The 22286-nt window shown below is 44.7% G+C and overlaps 1 protein-coding gene across 1 annotated transcript in view; it reads left to right on the top strand.

Moving 5' to 3' along the window:
- Nucleotides 1-20938, top strand: part of ABCC6 (ATP binding cassette subfamily C member 6) — a 30965-nt gene extending 10027 nt beyond the window's left edge. Inside the window, exons 13-31 of the mRNA XM_054391308.1 lie at nt 6643-6789; nt 7529-7628; nt 7906-7978; nt 8685-8811; nt 9286-9462; nt 9920-10087; nt 11384-11567; nt 12019-12082; nt 12655-12775; nt 13877-14084; nt 15149-15459; nt 16093-16292; nt 16924-17050; nt 17630-17731; nt 18432-18578; nt 19068-19226; nt 19467-19633; nt 20114-20308; nt 20830-20938. Of these exons, the coding sequence (XP_054247283.1) occupies nt 6643-6789; nt 7529-7628; nt 7906-7978; nt 8685-8811; nt 9286-9462; nt 9920-10087; nt 11384-11567; nt 12019-12082; nt 12655-12775; nt 13877-14084; nt 15149-15459; nt 16093-16292; nt 16924-17050; nt 17630-17731; nt 18432-18578; nt 19068-19226; nt 19467-19633; nt 20114-20308; nt 20830-20938 (2886 nt within the window). The remainder of the gene's footprint in view (nt 1-6642; nt 6790-7528; nt 7629-7905; nt 7979-8684; nt 8812-9285; nt 9463-9919; nt 10088-11383; nt 11568-12018; nt 12083-12654; nt 12776-13876; nt 14085-15148; nt 15460-16092; nt 16293-16923; nt 17051-17629; nt 17732-18431; nt 18579-19067; nt 19227-19466; nt 19634-20113; nt 20309-20829) is intronic.
- The last annotated feature ends 1348 nt before the right edge of the window (nt 20939-22286 follow it).

Genomic DNA, 22286 nt, shown 5'->3' with positions numbered 1-22286 from the left:
GGGAGATCGGTTGTGCTTTTTCTGTTGATTGTATATATTTGTGAATGTTGTGAATTTTGTATATTTGTACATATTCATTGCATTTCACTGTAGATTTTAGACTCTGCTTGTAAATACAGCTTTTCATTTGCTTCCAGACTGGGCTAGCCTGGTTATTGTTGGTGGGGGGGGAATTTCAGCTCACACCGACACACTTTTTATTTTTGGCGCTCCAACTGGGGCTCGATTGCTTGTGATTTATTTCTGCTCAGATTAGGAAGCAAAATGAAGCTGTTTTGGATTCTGAGTCATTCTATTTCATCTATTATCAGTGTGATTGTTTACAGATGGGCTGTTTCCTGCATGATAGACAAGATTGTGAGATATGTGGCATATAAGTCGTTTCTTTGGGTTAAGAACAAGTTACTGAATGTTGGTGAATTCTGTTATGGTCTTATTGGGCTAAGAAGCTATGGTAACTCAACTATGGATCTGCTAGCAGACACATATGAGTTTGTTACTCCTCTTACAACTACAGAGGGTCCTTGGAACCAGTGGTACCTTAGATATCTTGTACTAGCCTTAATCTTAAATTTGTTGCTTCTTGGAATAATCATATGGCTACTGATAGCACTGTATCAATAAAGACATAAGGCTACTTGCTCTTCCAACTCTGCTGTGAATGTGAAAACCAATCCAGTAAATTTGGTGGCCACTGTAACCAGAAAGCGTAAAGGAGATGCAGATGCTGCAGGAGATGGTGCAGATGGAGATGAGGGTCCTTCTACTCAGGGTCCCTCTCTTAAGAAAGATCCTTCTGATGAGGAAGAGAGGGTTAGCCTTAAAACTCTGGTAGACCTCTTGAGACCCCACATGGATGATGGAGATGTAGGTCAGGATGTAGACCCTAGTAGATTAGCAACTGCTGGTAGTGCCTCTGAACTCAAAGAAATTCAACGGAGGATTAAAATAGGATTATGGGGACAGCAACCTCAGGATGATGATGATGATGATGATGATGAGGATGACATACAGTCAGCTAATGCACCCAGACAGGAAATTAGACATGTGAGGAAGGATTACATCAGAGGAGATAATGAGCCAGTCCTGTCTTGGCTAGCCAGGTGTTTTGATATGGGAGCCCCAGCATTGGTGGTAGGTGACAAGTCAGCCTCTCAGTTGGGGATGCTCTCAAAGGATACAGGCATAGACAGGCACCTAGGCAAGTGCATTGGTAAAGTTTCTCTGTGGGCACGCCTCCTACTGGCAGTCTCGCTGAGGTACCCCAGCAGAGATGATTTACCATGGAACCCTAAGCCTTGGACCACAATAGCTGAGGGAATCAAGCGTCTGAGAGAGTTTGCTGTGAGAGAAGTAATGTATGGAGATCATAAGACTCTGAATCCTGATGAAATTCCTGTTGGAACAGGCCTTGCCAAAAAGCTCATTAAGCTTGCTCCTCCTAATTATGCTACTATTCTGGCAAGCAGGATTGTGGCAAGAAATTATGGTGGAGCACCTCCTACTGTTGGCCATTTCACTGACCAAATGAGGCAGTTGGAGGATAGTCTTGCACGTACTTCTTTGGTTTCAGCCATTGAAACTTTGTCTGGAGAAATGAAGAATTGCATGAAAGAGCTGAAGGAGGAACTTAAAACCTCCATATCCAACTTGATGAAGGGGGATGATTCTAATTCCTCTTCCTCCAGATGGATACAAGTTTCAGCTGTTAGGAACAGACGTGCTCCAAGAAGGCCATTCCAGAATAGGTCAAACCAAAACAGACAGCAGAGGCAATCACGTGGCAGTATCTGGATAACTCTGCGTGATCAGTTTGGTGAGAACATGAACAGATGGGATGGTCAACCAACTTCTGATCTTTTCAAGAGGTTACGGGAGCTGCAGAGGGGCAGATCCCGAGGTAGCAATACCAGGAGGGTAGCTGTCGCTTCCTCAGTTTCCCAGAACAACTCTGATAGCTCCAACAGTGATCCTAATTCTGGTGCTGGACATTGTGCCAGCTGTACATGTGGAGGTAATCCCCACCATTAGGGGTGCCCTGCCTTCCGCCAGGGGGAGGTAAGGGATAATGGAGATAACAGAATCTATTGGGATGTGTACATCCAGTGGCCTGGCACTTCAAAATTTCAGAAGTACAGGGCCTTGGTTGACACAGGAGCTCAGTGCACCATAATACCATCAAATTATCAAGGGGGAGAATCTATAACTATTCAGGGAGTCACTGGTGGATCTCAAGAGTTGTTTAAGATAGAAGTTGATATAAGTTTAACTGGGAAGCAGTGGAAGAAACATACTATTGTAACAGGTCCTAATGCACCTTGTATTTTGGGAATTGACTTTCTGAGAGAAGGGCGTTTTAAAGACCCTAAGGGTTACAAATGGGCTTTTGGAATAGCAACTGTAGAAATTGATGGAGGAAAATTGAAGTTGTCCATTAGACCTGAGCTTTCAGATGAATCTGCAGTTGTGGGACAACATGAGATAGAGGATGTAAAGCTGCCGGTTGCTTCTCAAACTGTGCATCACAGACAATACAGAACCAACCGTGACTCTTTGGTGCCCATTCAAAACTTGATTCGTCAGTTGGAGAGTCAGAAGGTCATCAGCAAAACTCATTCACCTTTCAACAGTCCAATCTGGCCTGTGAGAAAGCAGAATGGAGAGTGGCGTCTGACAGTTGATTTCCGTGCCTTGAATGAAGTAACTCCACCCATGAGTGCAGCTGTACCAGACATGATGGAACTCCAATATGAGCTGGAATCCAAGCAGGCCAAATGGTATGCTACCATAGACATTGCTAATGCTTTCTTCTCTATTCCCATAGCAGAGGAATGCAGGCCTCAGTTTGCTTTCACCTGGAGAGGCATTCAGTACACATTCAATCGTTTGCCCCAGGGGTGGATTCACAGTTCAACCATCTGCCATGCAGTGATCCATGATGCTTTGGAGAAAGGTGGAGCTCCAGAACACATTCAGTTCATCGATGACATCATCGTCTGGGGTGAGACTGCTGAAGAAGTCTTCGAGAAAGGTAACAAAATCATTGACATTCTCTTGCAAGCTGGTTTCGCTATCAAGCGAGACAAGGTGAAAGGACCTGCCAGAGAAATCCAGTTTCTGGGAGTGCGGTGGCAAGATGGTCGCCGTCACATCCCAATGGATGTGATAAACAGAGTCTCCACCATGGCAAATCCCATCAACAAGAAAGAAATTCTGCGTTTCTTAGGCATAGTGGGATTTTGGAGACTGCACATTCCTGGATACAGTCAGATTGTGAAACCTCTCTATGATGTGACTCGAAAGAGAAACAGTTTCCAATGGGGTCCTGAGCAACAAGCAGCCTTTGACCAGATCAAGCGAGAGGTAGTCCAAGCGATGGGTCTGGGACCTGTCCGAACTGGTCCAGACATTAAGAACATTCTGTACACGGCCGCGAGTGACAATGGCCCAACCTGGTGCTTATGGCAAAGAGCTCCAGGGGAGACACGAGGACGTCCTCTTGGTTTCTGGGGTCGTGGCTACAGAGGCTCAGAGGCAAACTACACTCCAACAGAGAAAGAGATTTTAGCTGCTTATGAAGGAGTGAAAGCTGCTTCTGAAGTGATCGGAACTGAGTCACAACTTCTTCTAGCTCCTAGATTGCCAGTTCTGAATTGGATGTTCAAAGGTAAAGGTTCTTCACCACATCATGCAACGGATGCTACCTGGTCTAAGTGGATGGCTCTGATAACACAGCGAGCTCGAATGGGAAATCTCGAAAGGCCTGGTTTGGTGGAGGTGATCACAAACTGGCCAGAAGGCACAAGCTGTGCAAAACCTCCAGAGGAGAGAGTAACTCGTGCTGAGGAAGCTCCTCCTTACAGTGATCTGTCTGATGATGAAAAGAGATATGCTTTGTTCACAGACGGTTCCTGTCGTCTTGTTGGGAACAAGCGGAGATGGAAATCTGCAGTGTGGAGTCCAACGCGCAGAGTTGCAGAAGCGAGAGATGGAGAAGGAGAATCCAGTCAATTCGCAGAGGTAAAAGCTGTCCAGCTAGCTCTTAACGTAGCTGAACGTGAGAGATGGCCAAAGCTTTATCTCTACACTGACTCATGGATGGTAGCCAATGCCTTGTGGGGTTGGCTGAAAGACTGGAAGAAGAATGGCTGGCAGAGGAAGGGAAAGCCTATCTGGGCTGCAGATCTGTGGCAAGACATTGCTGCTCGCATTGAGAGAATCCCAGTGAAAGTGAGACACATCGATGCTCACATTCCTAAGAGCAAAGCTACTGAGGAACAACAACACAACCATCAGGCAGATCTAGCTGCAAGAGTTTCCCAGGTGGACACAAACTCTGATCCTGATCCTGATCTTGACTGGAAACACCGAGGTGAGCTGTTCTTAGCTCGGTGGGCCCATGACTCGTCAGGACATCAAGGCAGAGATGCAACCTACCGGTGGGCTCGTGACAGATCCATTGACATTTCCCTGGATGCTATCACACAAGTCATCCATGACTGTGACATTTGTGCTGCTATTAAGCAGGCAAAGCGGATCAAGCCCTTGTGGTACGGTGACCGATGGTCCAAGTACAAGTATGGTGAAGCCTGGCAGATTGACTACATCACTCTACCTCGTTCTCGATCTGGTAAGCAGTATGTGCTGACTATGGTGGAGGCAAGCACTGGATGGCTGGAAACTTATCCAGTTCCTCATGCAACTGCACGTAACACCATTCTTGGTCTGGAAAGACAAATCCTGTGGAGACACGGAACTCCAGAGAGGATTGAGTCGGACAATGGAACTCATTTCAAGAACAATCTTGTAAAAAACTGGGCCAAAGAGCACGGCATCGAGTGGATATTCCACATTCCCTACTATGCACCAGCTGCAGGGAAGATCGAACGCTACAATGGTTTGCTGAAAACCACTCTCAAAGCCATGGGGGGTGGATCTTTGAAAAACTGGGAGAAACATTTAGCACAAGCAACCTGGTTGGTGAATAGTAGAGGTTCAGTGAATCGAGCTGGACCTGCCCAATCAGATTTCTTGAGAAAGGAGGAAGGTGATAGAGTTCCTGTTATCAGAGAAAAGAATCTGTTAGGCAAAACTGTTTGGGTATTTTCTCCTTCAGGAGAGGCCAAACCTGTCCGAGGGGTGGTTTCTGCTGAAGGTCCTGGTCACACCTATTGGGTGATGCAAGAAAATGGTGAAATTCAATGTATTCCACAAAGAAATCTAACTTTGGCTGAGAGAGGTTAAATTCAGAGTGTTGCGCAGATACAGCATTGCGCCCAAGAGGAGAGCCCATGAGATTTACGGTGCACGAACCCTGAGAGCCCTGAGTCACCTGAGAGTCCCTGTTCCTTTCTTCGCTCCATCTGCGAGGAAACAAGCTGTTTGCTGTTTTTCCTGTGATTTGACTCTTTTGAATCATCTACATCTGAGATAGCCGGAATGGACTATGGTCTTTATTCACCTAGTGTTGTAGATATTATTTTAGATTAGATAAATGATAGTAGCAGCCAATGGAATTGTTTAGAAGGGGTGGACTGTGATGGTTTGAAACTGTCTTTTTAATTTTTCCTTGCAAAGTTCAAAACAGAGAAAGTGAAAGAATGTAAATAAGTCACTATTGGGTGTAAGAAAGCAAAATAACGATTGTTCTAAACACTTCCATTGGATAGATAGAAATGTTTAAGAACTATTACCCAAAACAAAGTAGGCATTCTGCACATTCTGCGTTCGGCAGTGGGGGCAGTTGCTGGGCTGTCTGGCTGCTGTTTCTTCTTCTCTTCTGGCTGAAGATAACACACTGACCTTGGCAGCTAAGTTAACAACTTTCTGCTCTAACTAAACTCTGCTTCTCTGTCCAGGGGGGTCTGGGGGGAAGCTCCTGGGAGAGAGAGGCCCCTTTGGGAGGGTCCCCTTGGGGGGAAGCAAAGGGAGATCGGTTGTGCTTTTTCTGTTGATTGTATATATTTGTGAATGTTGTGAATTTTGTATATTTGTACATATTCATTGCATTTCACTGTAGATTTTAGACTCTGCTTGTAAATACAGCTTTTCATTTGCTTCCAGACTGGGCTAGCCTGGTTATTGTTGGTGGGGGGGGAATTTCAGCTCACACCGACACAGACAGCCATGAGGATATCTGCCACGGGGAGTTGGTGGTCTCACAGGAATTGCTGAGCCCCAGTGGAATAAACCAGACGGATGTTTATGCTGCCCTAACAGTCCCACAGACAAGTCTGCTGGCCTGGCAGTGTGCTGCAGGCAGTCTGAGCCTGCTTTGCAAGAACCACCTAGGGGCCTCCAAGACACAGGAGAGAGTTCATAGCACAGTCAGCAGCTGCAGAAGCCACTTTTGCACTTAATGTTGCAGCTCACCATGGGTGTTTTCAATGGGAAATGGCTGTGTTTCCACCTTGCTGTGGTTGCAGCGCCAAAACTTGCTTAAAGCAGAACAAATGTGAAATGATTAGACTTGGGTTTGACTCCTAACATAGAAGAATATTTGCAGGATGGGCCCCATGTATATGGGGGATAGGCTGATGTAACTAAATGGGTTCCAGAGTCTTTAGGAAGGGCCTGTCACCCTTGAACCATTCTCTTCCCTATCTGAAGTAAAGGGTTTGCTGTTCCTCTGCTTCCTTTCAGATTGCACTTGCCATGTTTGCTGCCTACACGCTGGTGGATAGCACACACGTCCTGGATGCTCAGAAGGCCTTTGTGTCTCTGACACTGATCAACATTCTCAACACCGCCCACTCCTTCCTGCCCTTCTCCATAAACGCTGCTGTCCAGGTGAATTGCAGCCCATAGTCCATCTTATTTGGCCAGAAGTGTTTGGTGTTTTTTTTTTTTTATTTACATATCACCATTAACAGATAAAGATAAACATTTCTTAAGGCATTAAACTTCAGAGATGACTATTTCATTGCTCTTACACAATAGTGAAATGCAAGGACTTGCAGCTGAAGTTACTTACTTAGTATTGTTGTTCAGCAAGTTTTCATATATGGACAAAATAGTCACCAAAGGCACCTCAGGAGTCTTTTGGATTAAATCAAAAGTACCATTACATCTCAGAGGTGCTCCCAGTTCTGTTTTTTGTCACAGAAATCAGAACAGATGGAGAAAAAATCTCCCTGGGAGATCAATGGAAACCCTGCTAGCCCAGGCCAAAGGAGGAAGCGACTCCTTGTCCAGTAAGAAACTGGAAAATTAATTTCGCACTTACAAGAAGATAGTCACAGCTCTTTAAGTAAAGGAGCAATGACTGGATAGATTGCAGGATGAATTGGACAGAAAAGCAACAATTTCACTGTATGAACAGAAAAGATGTGGAAGAGTATGGGGGTTTGTTAAGCTTAAACAGAGGCATTTAACAGAAGGAATAGTTGCCTTTGTCCACCTAAGCCTACAACACCTGCATCAGAGTGCCTGGTCAATGTTTTGAATGGGTCTTCAAGTTGAGGCTTCACTTTGTGTTTTAGCTCCCTTCCTACTGTAAATCTCGTTTTTGTGTGCTTCTTCACTTCAGGCCAAAGTTTCTTTAAAGCGCTTAGCAGCTTTTCTGAATCTGGAAGAACTGGACCCTGAGAGCTCCAGTCAAAGCACTTCTGACTGTGGTGAGCTTTTGTGTTAGCTTTGTTGCCCTGTAAGAGGAGTAGCTTCCCTTCTTCAGCTTCCACTCTTAGCCTGCCATAACTGACCAAGAAGAATGTTTGCCCCTTATTGTCACCTTCTCTCTCTCAGGTCTATTGATTCTCAACAACACAATCTAGTCTTGTAGTTAATTAACCCTTTTTTCACCCTTTTCTGTAATACAAATACACACTGAAACACAGTCACATAAACAGGGATGTTTCTGTACCTACCTTTGAATTTACAAGTGTTCTATTTCTCCTCATATTTTAGCACAGGCAAGTATCACCATAAGAAATGGGACTTTTTGCTGGAGCAAAGAGACAACTTCTCCTTGTCTTAGAAGGTACAGACTTACCCTTAGTTATCTCAGTTCTGTAGGTCAAGGTGGATGCTGAATGAACTAATTCCTCAGGGTCTAAGTGAAACCAGTGTGGAATATCTAGAGGCATCTGAGTTTGCTTCATAGTTAATGTTAAATTCTGATAATTATAACGTCTTGCTTTTATGCCTGGGAGCACATCAGTGGGAAAGTGCCTGTATCTGGGTGTTGTCTTAAAATACATGAAGACTGCTTCCTAATTTACATAATTTGCTTGTCTAAATATGAATATACAGTCACTAAAGAAGTAGAATTGATGGTATGCAGATACTATATATGACATAACTACAGGGTTATTTCAAAGGACACTGCAGTTTTAGAGAGGAAACTTGAAAAGTCCTCATGTTCAAGCATGTTTTATCTCCAGTGTTTTGGGCTAGTCTATCTCTGGAGTGGGGATGTGGGTCTCGGATCTGGGTTTCAAACTCAGATAGAGATTTGGATGAAGATTTTCTGGTTGGAGAGGTCTTTGAAGGGATGAATCCTCTTCTGCCACAAAAAGTCAGTATGATGGCAAGAGTAACCCAGTGCAACTGAGCTCTCAAGCATGAGATTGGGGGGGGGGGGGGTTAGCTGGTACATTACTACAGGATAACAGCAAGAATTTTCATCATTTTCTTTTCAGAAAGTATATCAAAAAGGTGAAAGGAGACTAATCTTTTGTCTATAGGATAGATCTTACTGTGCCCAAAGGCTCCTTGCTTGCTGTAGTTGGCCAGGTGGGTGCTGGAAAGTCCTCCTTGCTGTCAGCATTACTTGGTGAGCTGGAGAAGATGGATGGCTGCGTCACCGTCAAGGTAAATTTTCCCCTCGCCATTGGCTTTAATTAGGTTGTCTTCAGGAACAGTAAGTTACTAACCAAGGCATCAGGTACTTGATGAACATCCATTTATTGCTGAATTTAAATCCAGCCTGCATTTAATTATCTGAAGGTGCGTAAGGCCTCTTGGAGGAGCCTGGCCCTTGGGAATGGGAACTGGAACAGGGCTTCAAAGATGCAATTCTATTTCCCACTCTGACAGTGAGCTGCAGTGGCAGCCTGGTAAATCGTGTCCATGTACTGGCTCCTCTGTTTCTTCCTGTGTAAGATAATGATCACTGAGTGCAGACTTGTGCTGTACAAAGCACTTTAGAGACCTGCTGAAGGTGATGATCACTCCAGAGTTCTCTAGGTCTAATTGGAAGAGTTTTTCTTCAAAGATAGGCTCCCACAGTGGCAAGCTGAGCTTACAAAAAAGACTGCTCTTGTTCCTCTATTCTCACTTTTGTAGGACACCACAGCTTACGTCCCCCAGCGAGCCTGGATACAAAATGCTTCAGTGGAAGATAATATTCTTTTTGGGAAGGAGATGGATGAAGTGTGGTTCAGCAGAGTGATAGATGCTTGTGCACTGCAGCCTGATTTGGAGAGCTTCCCTGCAGGGCAAAAGAGTGAAATAGGAGAGAAGGTATGGCTTAAGTTTCTATTTTAGCCAAGTTTTCCTTGACTAGCTACCACTTCAGGTGTCTGCTTAAACCACCTACAAAAGGACTAAACATCCAGGAGGCAGGTGTTCAGTAACTTCTGAGGAGTCAGGCCATGATTTATTTGCGTCTGGTAGCAAACTTGGCAGTTAACCTAACCAGAAATATGAGAGATGCTTAAGAAATAAAATAACAAACAAATAAATAAATATATGAATCCAGGTGATTCTGGAGGTCTCTTTTGCTGGAGAGTTGGAATTGCTCAAGAGAATCTGCCTGTCAAGAGTCCTATTGGGAGGGAGGGAGAGAGGGAAGGAGGTAGAGAAGGAAGGAAATGCACTGGTATCAAAACAAGGAAGTCAAAGCTCAGTGTAAAATGGAGCCAATGCTTCACAAATATGCTGCTGCTCCGAGATAAACAGTGTCAGTACGTTTTTACAGGGAATAAATCTATCTGGAGGGCAGAAGCAAAGGGTGAACCTTGCTCGTGCTGTGTACCAGAAGGCTTCCATCTACCTACTCGATGACCCCCTCTCAGCTGTCGATGCCCATGTTGGACAGCACATTTTTGAACATGTTCTTGGACCCAACAGCTTATTGAAAGACAAGGTGTGTTACAAAATCCTGAACTGTAAGGGACTGCAAAATATACCTAATTATCAGGGCCTCTGAGATGTTTCCAGGAAGGTGGGCTACTCACTTTGGCCTCCTCACTTTATCAAAGCAAGGTGGGCTCCTCACTATCAAAGGCTTCCAAATTCTTTTTTGCTAGTGGCAGCAAGTACTACTGTTAGCATCACTGGAATTGGAATGAGTAACCTCTGCAGTCCACACAGCGCAGTAAATTGCTGTCCTACAGTAAATCCTACAGTAAATCACACTGAGGAAGAGGAAAACTGAGAAGTTAGGTTCTCCTGAAAGACTTAATTTTACAGCAAGTTTATTGTTCTTTGGTCTTCCATCAACATCATCCCTCTCCCTTTTTGAGATTTATTCCTAGTCCAGCTGGAAAGAGATGTCTGGTCTCTTCCAGTTCATTGTATCTTATCATATCTAATCTCATCACTTTTGAATAGTTCAGTGGCACTTTTAGAGTTCACAACTCCAAAAGTTCTTCACTAAATTAACCTTCAACACTTCCATTCTTTTTTGCAGTAATTGTACTTTGCTAAGCCCTGGCACTTCTCTGCTGTCAAGCAATCTGGAGAATAAATGTGGGTATGAGAAGGGATGCTAGGGCAGCTCTACTGGTTTCACAGAGTAAATTGCTTACAAGTACTTGATTCAGCTTCACAGTGTAGAAGGAAAATGAGTAGTTTCTTTCATTAGAAAGCCCAATTAAAACAGACATGTCTGACTACAAATACCTTTCTCTTCAAGTGGGTTGGTAGCAAATGTCAGAATATAATTATTGTATTGAAACAGAGAGACTAGCAAAGAAATCATGTGTCAGAGTTAAGCAGCAGTGAGAGGGCTTTGCCATGCATTAGAAATCTAGAACATGCCAATTTGATGTCTAGGGGAAGAGATGCTTTTCTTTTGGCCTTTCTTACAGATCTGCTCAGAAAAGGAGCTACACTCAAACTCCATTTAGGTTGATGAAGTTTTCAGGCAGAGATTTGACTCTGAAATATTGCCCCTGGTGGCAATAAATGTGACACACCCTCTGATTAACATCCTTCTACTTCAGAACCCCACACACCCCTCCTCCCTGCTCCTGACTTCTGCAGTTTCAAAACAGGCAGAGCTGCAAAGATAAACTTCATCAAAGAGACAGAAGTAATAGGAATAAGTAACTAAAAGTATCTGCAAGTTGGCAAACCTCCTAACTACATGAGTCTGCCTTCAGAAGGCAGCCGCCTGCTCGAGTCACCCATTACAATTGTTCCCTCTTTGTTCAAGCAGACTCGTGTCCTGGTGACTCACACAGCCAGCATTTTGCCTCAAGTGGACAGCATTGTTTTTCTGGTGGATGGAACAATCTCAGAAATTGGTTCCTACCAAGAACTTCTACAAAGAAATGGGCCCTTTGCAGAATTTCTCCATTCACACATTACTGCAGAAGAGAAGGCAGGCACTGCTTTTCCAGGTAACACAAATGAGGTGGAATCATTTTTCCTAGCAGTCAATTGCTTCCTTAGTACTGTACTTCACATTAAAGAACTGGGAGGGGAGTCTGATGCTGAAACCAGTTGGGAAGAGGTAAAAAAGAATAAAACTGGAAAAGTCAATCTTACATTTGTGTTACTACGGCCATTTAAAGCTGAGATCAAATCACAACAAGCTGTCACTTTGGGAAAAATATGCCTGTCCCATTAGCTGACTCATCACCTCCAAACTGACTCTTGAATAAGCAATTCCATCTGAGTTGACTGAACATGCAGGAAACTGAATTACCCCATGTGTGCTATCTTTTTCAAATCTCATCTTGTTACTTCTCCCCTTATAAACAATTCTTTGTAATGAGTCTTTCTTCTGTATTACCAGGATAAAAAGGGATTTTAAAGCATTTAGGAAAAAATAATGCATTTCTTTCACAGCTATAGGAGACACCAAAGGCACCATCACCTCCAGAAATAGTCCATCACAGGACACGCTCTTTAGGTAAGCTTAAAGCTGCCTCAGACACTGAAGAATGTGCTCCAAAAAGTCCATAGAAGCCAACCTGCAGGCTCTTATTGAGTATGAAACTGGTTTGGAACTGAATCTGTAAATCAATAATCAGAGCAAATAAGCAAAACTAAAGATTAGGTAAGAAGCTGCTCTTGAATGTGGTGGTTACAGTAACATTTTTTCCATATCTCACAGGGGGGCCGGAATTGCTTCCAGAGCTCACGTCCAAGGCATATTGATGCATTTGCCTGCTGTTCCCTTCCCAGTGAGGCTGTAAGGCCTGGCTCATTTCAAACCAGCCACAGCTAGCAAAAAAAAAAAAAAAAAAAAAAAAAAAAAAAAAAAAGGAGAGGCTTAAAGCCTGTCTTTGCTAACAGCTTCACACAGCCCAGTCCCTGTGACAAATATGGACAATACTTAGGGTCAGTCCAGAGGACCCCAACAGCTGTACCCTTTGAAATAGTCACGAATGTAGGGGTGGATGGGTAAGATGGGTAAGGAGATCTAGCTTTGAAATACTGCCTTGGCTAAAAATGGAAAGGATTTTTGTTTTCTTTATGAAGTGACAATTCAGTCAAATCTTCTGCTATGGGAAGGGAGACCATTCCTGGCAGTGAAGACTCTTCCACTGCTGCAGCCACTGAAGGAAGATTAACACAAGGAGAAAAAACTCAGCATGGCAGGGTAAGCACCAGCACCTTCCTGTAACAGCAAGCACACAGCCAGGGGGTGTTAGTGACCCACTCATGGCAGGCAGGTCAGCTCACTGCCTAAGTTAAAGCAGTCAGCTGAGCAGTAGAAGCTTGCCCTATAATTGAGACAAAGTCATTTCAGCATTATTTTAGGTAGTACCTTATGTGCAAACTCTACTCCCTCCCATGTAGGATCTCCCTGCATGCCCCAATTCAAGCACTGGTTCCAAACAGGAATAATGCATGTATATTATGTAAGTGTGGAGGATTAAAATTACGACCACTTGAGAAGAGGAATCCTGATTTAAGAGTTGACCTGAAGGGAGAAAGTGCACTGAAGCAATCAGGGCAAGCTGGTGGTAAAGGACAGAAGACAGTAGATTTGTACAAGGGATTTGTAATATTGAGTCTGTACACAAACTCTTGAGCCAAGTGGGGAGGGGCAAAGAGGCACATTGCTGTTCTCATTCTGCTCAGGGGAAACACCTTGAGAGGCTAAGGCAAGGTGGGTACTGTGAAAGGGAAGCAGCAGACATAGAATTCCAGCTAGGAGTTGTCAGGAATGGATGAGGTGTGTTGTTCAGGGAACACGGTAGCAGCAGCAAAATGTGGAGAGGAAACAAACAGCTGAGGCTACACACTGGTGCTGAGAAGAAGTAAGAGTAAGTCAAAGACCCCAAAGGAGGCAGCTCTTCCCCTCAGGATGTACAGTATTAGCCAGATGAGGATCTCTCCTGATCAGCAGATCCCCATCCAAGCAGTCAGTGAATACATCCTAGCTCTCAGAAAACAACTGAAAGTCACTGCCCAGCACAGGAAAGCTTCTGTGCGTTCCAGCAGTAACCCAAGCCTGCAGCAGTGACGTTCATCAGTTGATCATAGTCATTACCACCATGAATTGATACAAGTATGGCTTCATTTTTCATCCATGAGGAAAACACAAAGAATTAGCATGGTTGCTATGGCTTTGTGACATTTAACCAAGCTGATAAAGCCACAATAATCATTCCTTGCTTTGCAGCTGCTTTTGCTTGCAAACAAGCTCGATCCTCCCACCCTCTCCCTCTATTTCTCCCCACTTGTGTCACTCTAGGTTAACACTTCTATTTATGCAGCCTACCTGAAGGCAACAGGCCTACCTCTGTGTGCATACATCCTCCTGTTGTTCACATCTCAGCAAGCTGTGTCCTTCTGCCGTGGTTACTGGCTCAGCATGTGGGCAGATGACCCTGTTCACAACGGGACACAACAGCACACGGCGCTGAGAGTCGGAGTCTTCGGTGCTCTGGGAGTCATTCAAGGTTTAACTTGCTCACCTAATTCTTCTCTGTCTTTCCATCTCCCTTTCCCATGTCGAGGATGTTTTCTCACAATATAAAGTGCATACCCATGGGCTCTTAGCTTCCTGGGCTTTTGGCACCAGCCCTAAAGGTTTGGCATGGGACCTAAAACTACAAGCTGTGACACAGAGAGGATTTCTAAGGGATCTGTGCAATATTCCCAGTGTTACTGCCTGAAATTCTGCTTCATGGTATGCTGGAGGGGGCCTCCTCTGTCTTTCAGCAGACCATGATAAATAGTGTCTTCCTTTATACTTCCTGCTGGAACTAGATGACCTCAGCCTCTAAAAAGCTTTCAGCAATGGAAGAACTACAGCATCATTTTTCTAACCTGCCCTCTTATGTCCAGTATCTTCTGCATATCTTTCTTGTTATTATCCTTTTCCATTCCTCCAATGTAAGTTAATCATATCAAAAAGCAGTGGTAGCTCTTCTTCATGTTGAATTAAATCTTGGTTTAGGTCTTCTAAGTGTGAAGAGAGAGAAAAAGAGGAACTTGAGGAATTCTTCATTTCTTCAAATCCTTCCCTTTATAAATGGCCAGTTCTTTGGGCTGTTCTTTAAAAAAAAGGGGGGGGGGAAATAAAAATCTCTTGACTAGGTTTAGGACAGAAAAAAAATATCTAGAAAAATCTCAGCCCAGTGACAAAAGATTGAGAAAGTTTTGGACATGTGGAAAAGAGTAGGAATGGTTAGCAACCCTTCAATGCTAACAGTGAATCTGTGGGCAGGAAAGTGAAGACTTGGAGTAATTCAAAGTAATTCCAGTCAAGCTTATTTTGTGAGAAATAAAAAATTTGTCCTGCATATTTAAGGTGCTGAATCTAGGGCCAGCAGTGTTGCTTAGAGGGTCTTCTGCCCCTCTGCATTACCATACAGAAAGGGGAGTTTACTTTGCAGTGCTGAAGCTTGGCTTGATTGCTACCAAAGAGCAAGTTGTCTCCTTTCACTAGCACCACATTCACATGCACTCCAAGGTGAGTTTGTTGAGACCTTGTAATAATCATTGTTTTTTTATATTACAGCCCTTGGCAGATTTGTCTCCACAGCTGCAGTCCTTCTAGGTGGGGTGTTAGCATCACACAAGCTGTTCCTGCAGTTGCTGAGGAATGTTGCTAGATCCCCAATGGTCTTCTTTGAACAAACACCCATTGGAAACTTGCTGAATCGCTTCTCCAAAGAGATGGATGCTATTGATTCTGTCATCCCTGACAAGCTGAAGTCCTTGCTGGGTTTCTTGTTCAACTTGCTGGAGATATACCTTGTCATTTTAGTGGCTACACCATGGGCAGCACTGGCTATAGTGCCCTTGACTGTTCTTTATGCTGCATTCCAGGTAGGAGCTTGTATCAAAACACAGAGAGCAGAGGCTGAAGCAGCATGGCTTTGTGCCTGCAGAAAGTCTCCATCCATTTCTTAGGTGCAGAGACATGTAGAAACTCGTTGCACAAGAGTAATGTCAGTCTATCTTCCCACATCGCCTCAGCCTTCCAAAGCATCCCAGAGACCTCACAAAGAGGCTTGTGCTTTTCTGATGTCAAACCCTACCTAGAGCTATGTTCCTTGTCTCCATTAGTGGAAATGTAATTATAAGACCAAAAGCATTTTTTCCTTTCCTCCTGAATTCCTGCACTGCTTATCAACATATGCTATCCATTGGGCTCTGAAACCTCAAATGCTTTGCCAACAAAGTCTGAACATGAGGGAAGGGCAAGTAAGGGTGAAAGTACTGGTCTGTTCTCCATCAAACAAAGGGCTGTTCTGCAGGGACAGTAAGTGTGAGGTTAGAGGCTGTGAGTTCAGGGTACCTTGGTTCTTTGCAATTAACCCCAGGGTTATTCTTAGCGAAGATGGGAAAGAACACAGGCAGAAACTCTACCTCACCTTTTAAGGGTCTCTCCTACCTGCACATTAGGTTTGTAATACTGGAGGCATAAACCTAATCATGTCCAATTTCCCTTTGTACCAGTACTTCTACGTTACCACCTCCTGCCAGCTGAGACGCACAGAGGCTGCCAGCAGGTCACCCATCTACTCCCACATTTCAGAAACATTCCAAGGGAGCAGTGTGATCCGAGCTTACAAGCACCAGGAGAGGTTTATTTGCAAGAACAACTTCCTGGTGGATGAGAATCAGCGAGCATGCTTCCCTGGAGCAGTTGCTGACAGGTACCAATCTGCAGCATCAAAAAGCCTGATCGCTTAATGTCACAGCCTTGGTGAGTGGAAATAGCCACTCTTGGAGCTTGGGTGGAGGTGCACAGAAGATGAGATAGTGGTGCAGAGTGTTTTGGGGTAGGGGAGTGAGCCTCTTTCATGATCCCTTGCACTGCACCCCTCCCTGGCAATGTGCCCCTCACAACCAATATGCTCCCAGCTGTGTGGTGTGGCTGGGCACACACAGGTTGGCACACTGCTGGAGGTATCACTTGGTGTCCAAACTGCAGCAAGTGGCAGTGCACAGCTGATGAGGCTCATCATCACAGGACAGATTGGTACATGCAGAACACATCAGACAATACAGCCAGCAGCCACCAGGCATGAGTGAGGAATGCAGAAGTGGGACATGGCAGGCCTTGAAGCAAATCCTTTCACAGACCATAATCCAGCCAGTTTGGACTCACTGGAGTCAGTCATGAGCTCCAGGGTGGCTGGGTAAGAGCAATCAGGTTGTGACAAGAGCTTTGCTGAGCATCCTGTAGCCCAGCAGCTCCACAAGTGTTTTGCAAAGTAATCAGTTTCTGTTGGGATTAAGGAAGAGGCCACCCAGCACCAGCCCTGTACTTTCCTCCTCTTGCAGGTGGCTTGCTACAAACCTGGAGTTTCTGGGCAATGGCATTGTGCTGTTTGCAGCACTATTTGCAGCAATGGGCAGAACACATCTCAGTCCAGGAACTGCTGGCTTCTCCATTTCCTGTGCTCTTCAGGTAACTCAACACTGCAGTAAAACCATGGCTGTATTCCATCAAAACACACTTGCATTGGCCTTTCCAAGACATCATTAACCATTTCTGTGGCTTTCTAGGTGCCCTCTTCTACCAAACCCTGCTGTTGTTACTGAAACCTAAAGCATGTGGAGCGTGACGCCATAGAGAATGAACCTCATAAACACGTGTACCAAACATCTTTCTCCTCCTGCATCTGCACTCATACTTAAACCACAGCATGCTCTGAGCAACTGCAGCAAGGTCTTCAGCATCTGCCTCATCTGCTTCTAGACTAGCTGCACAGGGGCCTAAGAAATAGCTACATTATCTTTTAGCATCCCAGTCAGTAGCTTTTAATTCTCCACAAACCTGCTGAGAAGCAGCTGGGCAGGCTCTTTTGAAAACACAGCTTCACAAACTTTCACAAGGATCCAGTTATTGTTTAGCCTTTTAAGGGACAATTTCTGAAGTAATTGGCTGAAGAGGAGGTCTTTAAAGACTAAGACAAAGTGCCACATCCTTTGCAAGTACAGGTTAATACTTATTTTATCTGCCCTAATGCTTGTCTCCTTCTGCTAGATAACTGGTGTTCTGAACTGGATGGTGCGAGCCTGGACAGAACTAGAGAACAACATTGTTTCTGTGGAGAGAGTGAGAGAATACTCAAGGACTCCTAAGGAGGTAGTAGATAATAACTACTGTAGCAGAGGCAAACATCTCTGCAAATTGAGTAACTTCTATTCCACCTGGACAAAGCCCCTGGTTCTCCCCTTCTAAAAGGCCAGTTATGTTTCCTTTAAAGAGCTGCAGCATTTAGGGGTTTTCCCCAATTGACCAGGCTTGTTTTCTAACTTCTGATCATCATTATTTCCTTAAGAAAGCTAAGCATTAGATGGCCATTAAAATAGCTTCACTTGGTAACACTCATGGAATGAGCCCTGTTTTCTGCCCATATTTGGAGTATGTATTTATTGCACCAGTTCAGATGCAACTCTGATAACTGATGGCTGCTAGATAGCCTTCTAGCCACTAAAAGTCTCCAGTGCAGTCCTTTCTGTTCTGTAATCACTAAAATTATTTCTCCACATGCTGCCCCACAAGCCTACTAAAGGAGAATTTTACTGTCCTTTTTATAGAGGCATATAAATCTATTTTTATTAAACCACTCAAAATGGCAGAACTCTGACATGCAAACAGAAGTTTTCTGTCTTTGCATCTAGTAGAAAAGTCAGCATTTGCAGTAGGAAAGCCAGAGGCCTTTTTATCTTTTGGTTGGAGGGATTTGACATAGATGTCTTCAGAAGCTTCCTGACCAGTATGGCCACTTGATTTGAAAACTGACATCAGCTTTATACCTTGCTCTTTGCTTTCGTCCATTTAGGCACCCTGGACCCTGAATGGTGAACTTGAAGGTCAAGTTTGGCTCACTGAAGGAAGAATTGAATTCAGGAACTACGGCTTGCGATACAGGCCACAGCTGGAGCTGGCACTGAAGCATGTCAGCCTCACCATCAAAGGGCAAGAGAAGGTGAGCAAAACCACTCGAGAGCTACAGCCTGTGAGCAGGGCTCTGCAGTCAGCACATCTGGGCAGGTACACCAGGGTGTGGTGTGAAAGCTGCAGTGAAGCACAAGCCCATCTGTCACACTGCACACCTCTTCTAGCACTGCTGCACACAGACATTCACCTGGCTGACATTTCATGTCACAAAGTTAGCAGAGCTACAGCAAAGGAATGTCACTTTCTAAATCCAGTGTCACATGAAGGCCCTATTCTAGCTATGAAGTCTTGTAGTTAATTTTTCCAGATTCCTGTTCATATAAAACCATTACAAACTGTCAGTGATTCCCTTTAAGGATGTATTGCTGGACTATGTGGATCTTGAACAGCCTTGAAGATCTGATCCCTGCAGAGCTGTCTCTTCAAGAGCCCAGGAAGACAAACCTCTCCTGTAGCTCCAGCCACAAGAAACAATCAAACAACATCAAAGCCAAAAGCTTTCCATTGTACTTCACAGATTGGCATAACTGGAAGAACAGGAGCTGGGAAATCTACTCTTGCTGTGGGGCTGCTGCGATTAGTGGAACCTGCAGAAGGAGCAATCCTAATTGATGGAGTGGACATCACTCAGCTAGGTCTCCATGACCTCAGAACCAAGATAACTCTCATTCCCCAGGTAGGCCATTTATTTCCAAAATACTTCAGCAGTGTGTAAGGTCTTAACACCTAGAAAGAGTTCATAAAGATTCTGTGACCAGAGGGAATTCAGACATCCCAGTTTGGAAATAATCTCTATTCCATGCAAGTCTCCCATTCAATATAGCAGTAGCCCCAGAGCTGCACCCCTCAGGGAAAACTGGAAAGCTCACTTTACTGAACTGATTTCAGGAGCTGTTTGTGCTGTCTCTGTGCTCAGGATCCAGTTTTGTTTTCTGGCTCTCTAAGAATGAATCTGGACCCATTAAACCAATACACGGATGCAGACATCTGGACAGCTTTGGAACAGACTCAGCTCAAGACCTTTGTTGCAGATTTGCCAGATCAGTTGGAATATAAATGCACTGACCAAGGGGAAAATCTAAGGTACCTTACCTACAGGAGACCGTGGCAGGGAGACTGTGGCAGGGCAGTGCTAGCCCACAGGTTGGGAGAACAGAGGCAGTGGGGCAAGCAGTGTAACTCACTTAAAACAAGTGTGTAAAGATTTAAACAAAAAATGGTGCCCAGACAGCAGATTGCTGCTTTGTTGTCCTTTTTAACAGCATGAAATCCAATCACAGGACACCAGGTGGAAGTCCTTCAAGACTGAATCATTGTGACAGCTTGTGTTTCTGCAGTACTTAAAACTCTGCAATCCTGTTCCAAGTGCAGATCTCATGGGTGCCACAGTAGTGCACTCCATTTCCTTAAGTGCTTTCATGCTGTCACCTGCAGTGCCACCAGCCTCAATCACCCTGTCAGGGAAAGGGAACAATCAGGTTTCCATTCCTGTTTTCATCACATGTATTCTGACTCCAGGGGGAAGTGACTGCTGCTCTCAGTTTACTATCCCTCTTTTTGCAGCACTGGTCAGAGGCAGCTGGTTTGCCTGGCCAGAGCACTTCTTCAGAAAGCCAAAATCCTCATTCTTGATGAGGCCACAGCAGCAGTAGATCTAGAAACTGATGTTCAGATTCAGACCACCCTGAGGACGCAGTTCAAAGACAGCACAGTGCTAACAATAGCTCACCGGATAAACACCATCATGGACTGTGACAGGTAAGCTCTTCAGCCACTTTCCTGAGGAAGGCAGGCACAGGAGGCCTATTGTCAACCAGACAAACCACAGTGAACAGCAGCAATTTCATTTCTGTCCTTGTCTAACTCTCAAAGCTTTGCTCTAGTGACTGTCAGAGCTCTCTCTAATCAGCTAGGCACCAACAGGATAACGGAAGGTCATTTACTCCCATGTGATGAATTTCATGCTGGATCATACCCCTTTCCCCCAACCCCATGGCTACAGCTCTCTGCCCCATCATGCACAAACTGGAGTAAGCTCCAGTCTGAGACAAACTTTACTCCAGTCTCAGCTGCCAAAAATATCTCCTCCCACAAATTCAGTACTTGAATAGTCACTCATCAGAAACCTATCCCTAATCCCACAGCTGTTTGCCAGCTGAAAAGGTGCTGGACAGCTTGGTTAAGTAGCAAGCAAGTACTGAACTTTGTTTTAGAAATCACTAGTCTATCAGAGCTGCTGCTGCATCCCCAGGCTTACTCTTCTGTTTTAATATTCACAGGATTTTAGTCTTGGAAAATGGTCGGATAGCTGAATTTGACACTCTGGAGCACTTAGTGGTTCAGAAGGGACTGTTCTACAGACTGATGGAAGAATCAGGCCTTGCTTGACTCACTTCAGGAGTATCCCATAATGCCAGGAATGATTGATCTCATAATTGAGTTATGTTGGTTTCAGTGTAATGTGCCTGACACTCAACCAAACCTTGTTTGAGCCAGACCCACCCACAGCAAGCAGATGAAAAGGGATGATTTGAGATACCTGATATTTCCAGAGGCAACTTAGCAATTCCATTTTCATTGTGTTTCCAGATACCAAAACCTCACTACTGTGTTGAACAGGAGCCAGTCAGAAGTTAAATGCCTGCTTGTTTTTATGGTATAACAGCAAACAACCAAAAGAAAACCACCACAGAATTTCAGAGTGTTCCCTAAGTGGAGCCCAAATACACACTGAAAGCTTACACAGATTATTTTATAAAGCCAACAAGATTTTATGGACAGCAAGAATATAAGTAGCAGCAAGCAAGCTTACCTGTTTACAGCTTCTCCTAAGTTCCAAGCAGAACAAATTTAGTCTTTTGCCAGTGTCTGAAGGACTGCTCACCTGAGCACTGTTCTTGGACAGTGGGGACATCAAGGCAGCAGCTGGATATCATCACCTGAAGTGCACAAACTTTGGGGGAGAAAGGAAGAGGGAGGCCACAATGACAAGAGCATACAGCTGGTGATCAGACCCACTCCATCTCTTTGCTTGTCAGCTCTGGAGGGGCCCCAAGTGACTCATGCTGTGCAGAGGCCTGACGGCCTGCCTAGAAGAAGAGAGCCAGCTTTAGACATGGGCTTGCTGATGTACCAGAGAGTAACTTGGCTGGCAGTGGGCAGCAGTTCCTCCTGCTAGAAGGCTTTGACAGCTCTACTGCAAGATGCTGGTTGCTCACAGCAGGGCAAGTCCAAATGCCAACACCAATATTTCCAAATGAAACATGACCACGAGGAATCTGTTGGCAGGGGAAAGTGTCTTCCTCTGATCCCTGCAGCATGACAGTCTGGCAGATGGGGAAAGTAGCAGGGACTTGCCTGTTGACCTGGTGCTTCATTCATGGTTTTCTTCTTGAGGGAAAGTTTAACTGCTTCATGGGCAACCCTGGTGCTGCAGAGCCTCTGGCAGGGTTGCTTTTCAGACATTACTCCAGCAAACCAAGACAGCAGCTGAAAGCAAAGCCCCTCCTGGGCTTCCCAAAGTGCCAGGGAGCTGTGGTCAGAGCTGCCCCCAGGTCTCTCCTCAGGAATCACAAGACAATGATGTGACAAACAAATCACACTGAAACACTGCTGCTCACTGTGACTTTTGTTAATAAAGTAAAACCACAATCAAGTATTGAAATAGATCTCCTCAGAAAAGACCAAGTAAATGTAGTGTAAAAAGGAGTGATGTGGGACTGGGTGGGAGAGTCCA

Source organism: Indicator indicator, chromosome 22 (assembly GCF_027791375.1).
Source record: "Indicator indicator isolate 239-I01 chromosome 22, UM_Iind_1.1, whole genome shotgun sequence".
NCBI classification, from domain to species: Eukaryota; Metazoa; Chordata; class Aves; order Piciformes; family Indicatoridae; genus Indicator; species Indicator indicator.
This window is presented reverse-complemented; position numbering and strand designations above follow the sequence as displayed.